At 37.6% G+C, this 11,020-nt stretch overlaps 2 protein-coding genes across 2 annotated transcripts; both read right to left on the minus strand.

Annotated features, from left to right (window-relative positions):
- Positions 1–1,992: 1,992 nt before the first annotated feature.
- LOC125422451 (uncharacterized) lies at positions 1,993–3,024 on the minus strand. The gene is made up of 3 exons (XM_060814184.1): positions 2,953–3,024; positions 2,630–2,861; positions 1,993–2,542 (listed from the first exon to the last, which is right to left on the minus strand). Exons 2-3 carry the CDS (start codon positions 2,736–2,738, stop codon positions 2,070–2,072), a joined length of 582 nt encoding a protein of 193 aa, XP_060670167.1. The 5' UTR covers positions 2,739–2,861; positions 2,953–3,024; the 3' UTR covers positions 1,993–2,069.
- Positions 3,025–5,978: 2,954 nt separating this feature from the next.
- LOC125422380 (receptor-like protein 47) lies at positions 5,979–6,652 on the minus strand. The gene has a single exon (XM_048473806.2). It carries the CDS (start codon positions 6,612–6,614, stop codon positions 5,979–5,981), a length of 636 nt encoding a protein of 211 aa, XP_048329763.2. The 5' UTR covers positions 6,615–6,652.
- Between the last annotated feature and the right edge of the window lie 4,368 nt (positions 6,653–11,020).

Genomic DNA, 11,020 nt, shown 5'->3' on the forward strand with positions numbered 1-11,020 from the left:
ATATTTGCTTTAGTCAAAATAAATTCACCAATAATTCCACAATAAATCAACTAAATATTTGGCACATAGAATTTAAATTCCAAATATTCAAATCACACATAATATTCACCAATTTAATTCCCAAAATTAATTTGAAGGTGGGTCACTCACCTGGAGCACGCAATTAAACCACGATCCACTATGAGATCAATTCCACGACTCACCCGTGCTCCTAGAACACAATTCACACACAGTCAAATAAATTAATATTTTAATCGGGTAAATAATACCCGGTACCCGGGGGGTCAAACACAAACGTTAACCAAAATGGTCTAATAATATACCGAATCGAAGCTCGTGGAACGAGGATCGCATTACCGGTCTCCATCGACCCCAATTCCGCCGGAGGTGGCCGAAATTTGGCCGGAAAGCTTCGGCCAGTTTTCAATTCCTCGTATCTCGCAAACTGCTTCGAATTTTTGAGATTGGAGGCCATATTTGAACTCAGAGGACCCAAAATAAGGGGAGAGGGGTGGCAATTTGGATTGGGCTGGCCGGAAACGGCGAGAATCGCCGGAAAAATTTCACCCCGCCGCTGCAACTTTGCCCGGCCTGATCTGGGCGCGTCGCCGGCCAGCCGGTAGCCAAATTTGGCTGGTGAGCTCACCGGCGTGTGATCTACGTCTATGTCTGGCGCGTGTAGCTTATGGGTGGCCGGAATTTGAAAAATACGGTGAGGCCGAGAGGGAGAAAGGAAAGGAAAGGAAGAAAAAAAGAAAGAAGAAGAAGAAGAAGAGGAAGAAGAAGAAGAAGAAGAAGAAGGGCCCGTGCCCTTTTTTCCCACGTGGGGAAAAGAAAAAAAAGAAAAAGAAAAATAAAAAGGAAAATAAAAAGAAATAAATTAAAATTAATTAAATAATATTAATAATAGTATTATTATTTAAAATAATAATAAAATTATATGATATTACACATGGTTGATATGTGGCTTCTCAACATGATGACACATGGTCACTTTCATTAAGTCACACGTGGCACATCGTTACACGTTCAAAAATAATATTAAAATAATACAGTATTTGAAAAACTCTACAGGTCCATAACTTTCAAACCACATGTCCAAATCGGACGTGCCACTAGTCTATGGACTCGTATCGACGAGCACTTCACAACCATGCATGAGTCAAAGCTCAACCTTGCATGAATAAAAAGTCAACTCCGGCACCCCTTGGACAGTTTGGACCTCAACTTGTTTTGCTTATAACTTTCAAACCGTAGCTCCGTTTTCAACGTGCTACTAGTCTACGAACTCGTGCCAACATGTACTTCGTAACGGTACCTCAGTCAACCTAGAATTCCAACCAGAACAAAAAGTCAACTTTTGATCCCTTCGGTCAACGGTCAACCTCCGTCAAAGTTGGAAAATTTCCGGTGTACTTCGGGACGGGGTGTTACAATGGGGAAGCCAAGAATATGCATGTCAATATTCAAGCTAATATGCTTCACGGCACTTAACCTGAAATTTCACAAATATCGTAAGGCTGAAAACTAGTAGAAAATTAAGGGCCTGTTTGGCCATGTTTTCTGTTTTCTGTTTTTGAAACATTGTTTTCAGAAATGAAAACAGAAAACTGTTTTCTCTTGTTTTATGAAAACAAAGAGCGTTTGGCCATTTATTTTTGAAAACAGTTTTCAATACCAAAAAACAGAAAATATGTTTGGTTACATGTTTTTAAACAGTTTTTTGTTTTTATTTTTATTTATTTATTTTTTTTGGGTTACATACAAGGTTTTTATTTATTTTTCTTTCATACAAAGAACCTTATATATAATATATGTAGCTATAATATATTTATATATATTTACATAATATTAATTCATTTCCATATTAATGAATTATATACATATATAATATAAAATATATATTGAAATCTAATAAAACTTTTTTTTCCATTGAATTTTTTTGTCTATTATTATATAATAAAACGTAGTTGATAGTATATAATAAAATAATTGTTGCTAATAGGAAATTAAATTTTATAAGTCTAATATAAAATCTCCAACTATAAATATCCATTAAATTACTAATTTTACATATGAATAACATAGTCATGCCACATTACTTGTGAAAGCTGATTGCGATAAGCTGCCATAGCTGTTGCTGCTTCGTCTGACAAATCTATACTATTGTTTGATCCACTTGTACTAGCTTCTTCATCTTCAATCTCTTGTTCTTCTTCTTCCCATTGTGTAAACATAACATCATTTTGTGCCGACTTTCGAATGAAATTATGTAGTGTACAACAAGCTATAACTATCAAAGGTTGTCTACTTTGCTTGTAAGGTGGCATCATTTTCAAAATTCGAAACCGCGCTTTCAACACACCAAAGCAACGTTCAATAACATTTCTAAGTGAAGAATGTCTATAATTAAACAATTCTTTTGGTCCTCTTGGTTGGCGACCTCTACCATGATATTCTTGCAAATGATATCTTTCACCTCGAAATGGAGGAAGAAAACCCATGGTACATGGAAATCCAGAATCAACAACATAATATTCACCTAAAAAGATACAAAAAATGAAATCATGTATGGAAATTTTGGTTATTAAAAAACATCAAATAAGACAATCAAATTTTTTATGTTTACCTTCTTTAGGTAATGGAAATTTATTCTCAGATCTTGTAATTGCATCAAGAAAAACTCTTGAATCATTTGCAGTGCCCTCCCAACCAGCATAAACGAAAGTAAACATCATGTTGAAATTGCATGCACATAAAACATTTTGAGTCACTATAGCTTTTCTACCTCTATAGCTAACTTGCTTTTCAGCAGGAACATGTGCGCTTATGTGTGTGCCATCAATTGCACCAATACATTTCTAAAACACCAAAATATTATAGTATTAGTTTTAAAAAAGTAACTAAGAATAACAAAATTCATAAATTATATTTACAAAAGCAAGTATTTACCTCAAACCATGGAAAATATTTTGGATTGTTGACGATATGTGAAGGCAATGGAGAGTTTGTATGACATATCAATTCTTTTCCATGCTGACACAAAGATAAAACAATCAATGAAAAGGCAATAAAAATAATCAACGTGAATAATATATATATATATATATATATTTCATCCAAATAATAATATATATATATATATCTAAAGAAACCCACCAAAAGAAATTTCCACCTACATATATATTTATATACATGTAATTTCCACCTATATATATATATATATATACATGTAGAACTTGGACAAAATCCATAAAAGCACACGGTTCCATATGCTTTGTTTTCTTTTTTTTTTTTTATATATATATAAACATGTGAAAAGGTATCCACATGTCTTTTGTTTAGCCACACAAACTTTTTCTTGGCTCCATGCATATATATATATATATATACATACACATGTCAAAACATCCCATCCTTTATCTTTTTTTCTTTTGTTTGTATATGTATGTATGTGTACACGGTTTCATGTAAACATAAAAGGTGTCCACATGTCTCTCTATTAGGCCACACTTGCACTTATAACAAATCTGTAAAAAAATTAAAGAGAATAATCCATAATTATCCCCATGAAAAGGAAAATTCAATGCGTGTGTAGGTAGGTAGGACCATAAAGATAATGATTTGTCTATTCCAAGCAGCCAAACAAACAACAATCCGAATAACTTTTGTAGAACAAAAAACAAAATAATAATAAGAATCATTTAAAATTATCGACATCTTTTCCAGTGGTGAGAGAGAAGGAAATAATTATGCAGCTTGAAAAGATAAATCACTATTGACTATATTGACTGTGTATTCGATGTGTATTTATCACAGTTCGATCAAAAAACTCTCTCTCTCTCTCTCTCTCTAAATCATAATTAGTAGTGATCGGCAGAAAGAAAAATGTCGAGAGTCTGTTTGTTGCTGTTTTTGTGCTAAATACCAGCGTTGGGGTCTTAGCGGTTGAGGCTTTTAGCAGACAAGATTTCCCTACTGGCTTTCTCTTTGGCGCTGGAACCTCAGCTAATCAGCTTTCTCATATATATCATTTTAAATATATGCATTTTTTTAAAAATAAAATCTCATGATAAGAGCTGGACTATATATATATATATATATATAAATACATACATGCAAGAAGCCATAGAAGTAATTAATGATGTTTATGTTAAAGATATTATTCCATGGAAGGTGGAAGGAGCAGCAAACGAAGATGGGAGGACTCCCAGCATTTGGGATAGTTCTTTTGCTCCTAGTGGTAAGTCATTTCTTCTTTATGAGCAGAGCAGCCTGCCAGTTTATATATAAATTGATTGTAAAGAAAATTAATTTGTTAAAAGAAACTATTAAGATTTAATTATCAACTGGTCCTGTATTTTGGTTCACTACTTTAACTAAGTGGAAGAGTGTTGCAGACCCAAAGCTTTAGGCGTCCTTGTCTCACAGCAAAAAAAGAAAATACCCACACACTTCTGTATAGCTTTTTACCCAGATCACCAAAAAAGCAAAGGCATAGAAAAGGGAAATTCAATATGGCAAAAAAAATTCAGTCAGGACTTATTGAATGACTAATTAACCCTACCAAATTTTTTTTTCACTCTCTTTAATGCTGCAGCCGTATTTGGACAACCTTACAAAAGGATCCATCAAATAATCATCTTGGGTGTCCTCTACTACAAAAATGGAGAAGAGCTGGAAACTAGCTTTACTCCTCCTGCATATATTTCTAAAAGACTCTGCTCTTCATAAGTCCAGAACCAGAAACTGAGCCAACCTCTTCATCATCATCATCAACATCTCCATGAGAAAAAGAGAGTTTTACCAAAAACTGCTATCGTAAAAGAGGTGGGTGAAGTGAAATAGCTGTATTATTAACTAATAGCAATTATTATTCAGAACTTCCTAATTTAATTTCTTTGATGGAATTGGATCATTATTGTCCCGACTGAATTTTTTTTGCCATATCGTGGAATTGGTATGAGCAATTAAACCCAAGAAAAATTCATAATCAATAATAAGCAATTAAACCCAAATCTAAAACAATTACAAACACAATTTATCAACAGAGAATCCAACTAGTATTGAAAGATTTGAGAAGAGAGGAAACCTGATCGGTGAACTTCAGCAGAGATCTGTTTTTGTTGAAGGCACGGCTGACTATTCGAGATCTGTTCGATGGAGATTAGCTGGTGTGTGTGGGTCGACGAGCGGTGAACGTTTCGCAAGCCAGTGAAGGGGCTGGTCGAGCGACGAAGGTGAGAGACAAGAGAGGCCAAGGTGAAAGAACAGGTGGAAACATCTTTTTGATGTTTTCCCAATTTTGTTTTTTTTTTAACTTGTTTTCAGAACTTGTTTTTAGAAACAAATGGCCAAACAGGTATAAAATTGTTTTGGAAACAAATTTCTGTTTTCAAGAACAGAAAACTGTTCTAAAAACAGCTGGCCAAACAGGCCCTAACATTTACTATAATGTTGATTGAGCACAGCTTTTAAAACCATCACAAATTACAGAAGGTAGGGATAGTGAAACAGCAAAAAGAAATGTACTACTTGTAATTATATAATCTACTAGGAGATCCTTCTCCTTCAAGCTTTCAACACTGTCCCTGAAATTCACTTCCAAAGAAATGAAGTTGACATTGAAAACCTCTTTGCTTCCTCCTTGAATATTTGGTGAAGCTTCTCACCTTCCCCAACTGGAAGTAGTCACAAACAGAAATGACATTTTCTGAGTTTCGTATAGTAAGTAAATGAGAAACACATTGTCAAAGAAACATATTATAATTCAGGAATGTTACTTTAGAAGTACTATTTATCAAAAAGTCAGTTTGAAAACGTAACCTGACATGAACAAAGAAAGGAAAGCAGATATAGTAACAAACTGAAGAAAGAAAACATACCCTTTATCTTCTTCGCAAAGGAAAGCAGATATAGTAACAAACTGAAGAAAGAAAACATACCCTTTATCTTCTTCTCTGATACCCTCTAGTCCTCTACTTTATGGTTACATATTTCAACCACAGATATAGTATTCTATCCATAGCTTTATCAACAACATCAAAGTAGGCTCCGCTCCACGGTTTTCTCATTGCCGTTATCAAATACGAGACAACAATTCCAGCTGTAAATCCCAATCCAATGCTCAAATAAAACCACTTATCAGTGAAGCTCTCACCATTACCAGTATCCATGGGAGTCATCCATTCCTTATCCGGTTTCCCATTTTTGTCATCACCTGGACATTTTACAGCAAGTGGACCACCACAAAGGCCAACATTTCCAGCAAAAGAGGATGCATCAAACGTGACCATCTGATCTTTATAAGGAATAGGACCAGACAAATCATTGTTTGACAGATTCAGATACCCCAGGAATGAGAGTGACCCCAAGCTTTGAGGAATAGCACCAGAGAACCTATTACTTGAGAGATCAAGAGAAGACAATTGCTTCAGCTTCGAAATGCTTTTGGGAATGTGACCAGTGAAATGGTTTCTTGACAAGTTGAGAACGATCAAACCCAACAAGTTTGTCATTTCTATAGGAAGATCTCCACTCAAGTTATTCCCTGAGAGGTCTAGCATGGTTACAAGAGAGAGGGTCTTGGTGTATCTTAGAAGTTGGCCTTTCATATTTACAATAAAACTTTCATAGTAGTTACCAAACTGCATGGTACTTGTTGATAAACATGAAATATGCTGGTAAAATACACCAGACAAAATGACCATAAACTATATAGAAATTCTTCTGTTAAAACATTCATATATCATTTCTTCATACATAAATTCATTAAGTTTTACAAGGCTATTTAAAATAGGAACATAATTTCAGAAACAATGAATGTGGATGTGGACTGAGAACAATAATTACGTATCACACTCCTAGAAATCTTAGTACATGCATACATGCATCTGTGTCTATAAACTTATCAACTTCCTAATAAATAAACCTTATCTTCAAGATACATGGAATAATTCTCAACTAACAGTACCTACGCAGCTATCAGGATGCTTCCTAGTTTTGGAATTTTGGTGTGTAGGGGCAGCCCCATACAATAGATAACGGTTAATGATCTGGGCTTGTAACATAGCTTTAAAATGTCCAGAGCTAGCTGGAATACTGCCTGTCAACTGATTTTCTGCTACGTCCAGGACTTGTAGTGAACTTAAAATTTGATAACAGAGCTCGAAGTTCTCCTGAAAATGAATTAGACCTCAAGCTAAGAATTCTTAGACTTTCAAATCCTTTCCCAATCCATGGTGGAATTCTACCCTTTAATCTGTCGTTTCCAAGATTTAAGGTCTCCAAACTCGATAAGTTTTGGAAAGATGATGGGAGCTGTCCGTAGAGATTGTTGTCGTTTAAATGCAATGATTTAAGCTCACCTAGTTCACCCAAGAAGGTAGGAATGGCTCTAGACAAATGGTTGTAGCCTATCTAACATTTGCATTGATTTTGCAAATGGGCTACAAGAATACAGCATCAATTACTTTGTTACTTCCCCATAGCATGTAGCACAGTTAACTAGTTACATATCATTTTTGTTAGGACCCGTCCAGAATTCCTTCCCCGGAACCCTAGACAAGCCCTGATCCCAGGGAAATACCACCGAACCTTCCAACGGAAAATCCGACAGCACCTCCCCTAAGGGTGGGACTAACCAAAAATTACCTGCACTGAAAACACACTTCAAAAAAAAATCCCCTTATTCCTCCCACGATACTACTAATTGATTCCACAAATTACAGCACTCCAAACAATAACAGCAGCAACCCAGTGCATAAATAAAAACAACACGTCCAATACAGTATACAGAGCATTATACAGATCAATGTGGAATTTATAAAATGACAGATAAAGAAGCAATACAAGATAGAGAGGAAAAAGGGAAGAAAAAACTTCTTGAACCTTCGGCAACGAACTGAGACGTTGAGCTCGTCCCGGACAATCAACGTCTCCAACCTGGACCTAGGGGAACGGAATTTAAGAGTGTGAGATGCTAATCATCTCAGTGAGTGACCCTACCTACTATACAATATAATACCACAGTAATACAGTAGATAGATAATAATTAATTGGAAAATAATAATTTCTTTCAAAACCCTTACAATTCTCTCAGTTGGAAAAGTTCCCCTTTTAAAACCTTTTCACAAAACCCCTTATTCATAATCCCCGAAAACCAAGACATCAATTAAATACCAGAACAGTAATAATTATATTTTTAATTCCAATACAGTTTCCAAACATTTTATTTTTAAAACACAGTTCTGAAAATCATTTGATGCACCCACTATATACCAGTGGCGCCAACAGTACCCAGCGTCCCGAGGTACCGCCAGACAGGAGGTTATAGAAAGAAACCGGCATACGGTTGCGTGGCGTCCCACTACGCCGCTACTAACCTGGTGTCCCGGCCATGGGGGGTGGCCTACCCTCATCCGATGGCAACCACAGGACAACCTCATATTATCAACCGCGCGCTACTCACACCCACCTGCGCGCTAATCAAACCCGTGTGCACACTAACCATATCACATATAAACAGAACACCAGTACGTGCACGGTGCATCCAAAAATCATAAAATCCACATATTAAATTTATATATCAAAACTCACACTTTTGCATAAACACAGCGGGTATAGTCCATCCGCTTGAACCTGGAAATTCTCCGTAATTTCTTTATAATCAACACCATAAATTCCATGATTTTCAAATCCACCAACTCCCAAATCCACCAATTCAAATATTCACATTTTTCCAATAGCATAAATAATTCTCGAAATATAATAATTAAACCTCAAAATATTCCATGGGCATATTTTATAAAAATTGGAGTCACCAACATAAACAAATATTTTCCTCGAAATATTTGAAAATCAAACCATGCCCGATTTAACGTTAAAACCACAAGAATTTCAAAATTCTCAAAAACCATAAAATAATTTCACATGGCATAAATTTATATAATGCACATTTTCTTAAATTCAATAAATTCACCAATAATGCCACAATAAATCAATAAATATTTGGCACATAGAAATTAAATTCCAAATATTCAGACCACCCATAATAATCACAAATTTAAATTCCCAAAATTAATTTGAAGGTAGGTCACTCACCTCAAGCACGTATCTCAATCAAGATCCTCCGTAGGATCGACTCCGCTACTCACACGTGCACCTAAACATCCACAGTACACCAAACCACAATATTAATATTTTACTCGGGTAATCCCCAAATGGGTACCCGGGGAGCGAACACCAAACGATATCTAAAATTTACGAATTATATACTGAATCGAAGCTCGAGTGATGGTGATCACAGATTCGGTCTTAATTTCCGATGATCGGACCCGATGGGGTCGGAATTTCGCCGGAAAGCTTTTCGGCTTTCGGCTCCGCAATTCTCCCAAACCATCGTGAATTGGTGGAAACGGATGCCAGATTCGGATTCAGGAGGTCGAACACAGTGGACTAGAACCTGCCGGGAAACTAGGTACTTGCCGGAACAGTACTTTCCGGTGAGCCGCCGCGGTCACCGGCAACCGTCGTCGTCGGCGGCGCGTGCGGTGGCCGTTGGCTGTGATTTTTTGCAGAATTGAAGATCAAGGGAGAGCAATCCAACGGGACCGGCGGTGAGGCAAACGGAGGCCGGACGGCGGAGAAATCACGGTTTGAAGATTTCCGGCCTCTCGCCGGAAAACACTCCAATCCCGGCGCGTTGGTGGTCCGATGGCCGTGAAACTTGGTGGGTCGGCCGGACTTGAGGAGAGGATGAAGGGTGTCAGGCGCGTGTGGTTGGAAAATGGCCGGAAGTGGGTCGATCTGCGGTGGCCGGCGGTGGAGGGAAAAACTCGCCGCCGATCTTCGAACGTCCGATCCGGGCGCGCCCGGCGGCCGATCGCTGTGAAAATTTGAGGTTTTGTCGGAAATGGGGAGGGGAATATTGCTGGCCGGTGCGTGTACAGTAACTCGGCCAGAAAATTTGAAAAATTTCGGCACCGGTCAGACTCTCTCTCTCTTTCTCTCTCCTCTCTCTCTTTCTCTCTCTTCCCCGAGAATTTTATCAAATAAAAACCCCCGTGTGATGCTGTTCATGCCACGTGGAGCAATCAGAAGCTGACACGTGGCATCACTGTGCACTTAAGCCAGATATATTAAAATAATACGGTATCCAGCGAATTTCAAACGTCCATAACTTTTTAACCAAGCGTCCGATTCAAGCGTGCCGCTAGTCTATGAACTCATATCGACGAGTACTTTACAACCATACAAGAGTCAACACAAAATTACACCACAAGAAAAAGTCAACTCTCGGCACCTTTTGGACTGTTTGCACTTCGACTTGTTTCGCCCATAACTTTCAAACTGTAGCTCCGTTTTCGACGTGCTGCTAGTCTACGAACTCAGGGCGTCATGCATTTCGCCACGGTACCTTGGTCAACTAGAAATTCCAACTGGAGCAAAAAGTCAACTTTTGACCCGCTCGGTCAACGGTCAACCTCGGTCAACGTGCACGGATTCCGGTGCGATTTGGGACGGGGTGTTACAACCTTCCCCCCTTACAAAAATTTCATCCTCGAAATTTCCGCACGTCACTGGAACGCATAAGAACATCAGTCGCGGATTTGTGCATCGAGCTTCCACGTCGCTTCCTTGACTAAATTAATTCACCATGAGACTCTGACAGGTCTTCGATGTCCTTTTGTAGCAACAACACGTCAATTACGCTGCATGCCGATGTCTGCTTTCCCGCTTCCACTTGTCGGCAGCATAACATAGCAAGTATAATAGAGGCCTCATCCATTATCACTATACTACCATCACGCCTAATAGTGACTTTAACTTTCCTCTTATGCAACTTTCCTTCTCATGCCCACTAATTAAGGATATTCAAATTAGTCCATGAGAACACAATCTGCAAGTCTTGGTCATAGTCGAACGCTAACCATAAAGTGCTTCTGAAGCATGCATCCTTAAACGAACAACCAACTCTCGTAACTCAATCAGCAATTCAAAAGGTAAGATTAGAACTTAA

Source organism: Ziziphus jujuba, chromosome 2 (genome assembly GCF_031755915.1).
Source record: "Ziziphus jujuba cultivar Dongzao chromosome 2, ASM3175591v1".
Classification (NCBI taxonomy): Eukaryota; Viridiplantae; Streptophyta; class Magnoliopsida; order Rosales; family Rhamnaceae; genus Ziziphus; species Ziziphus jujuba.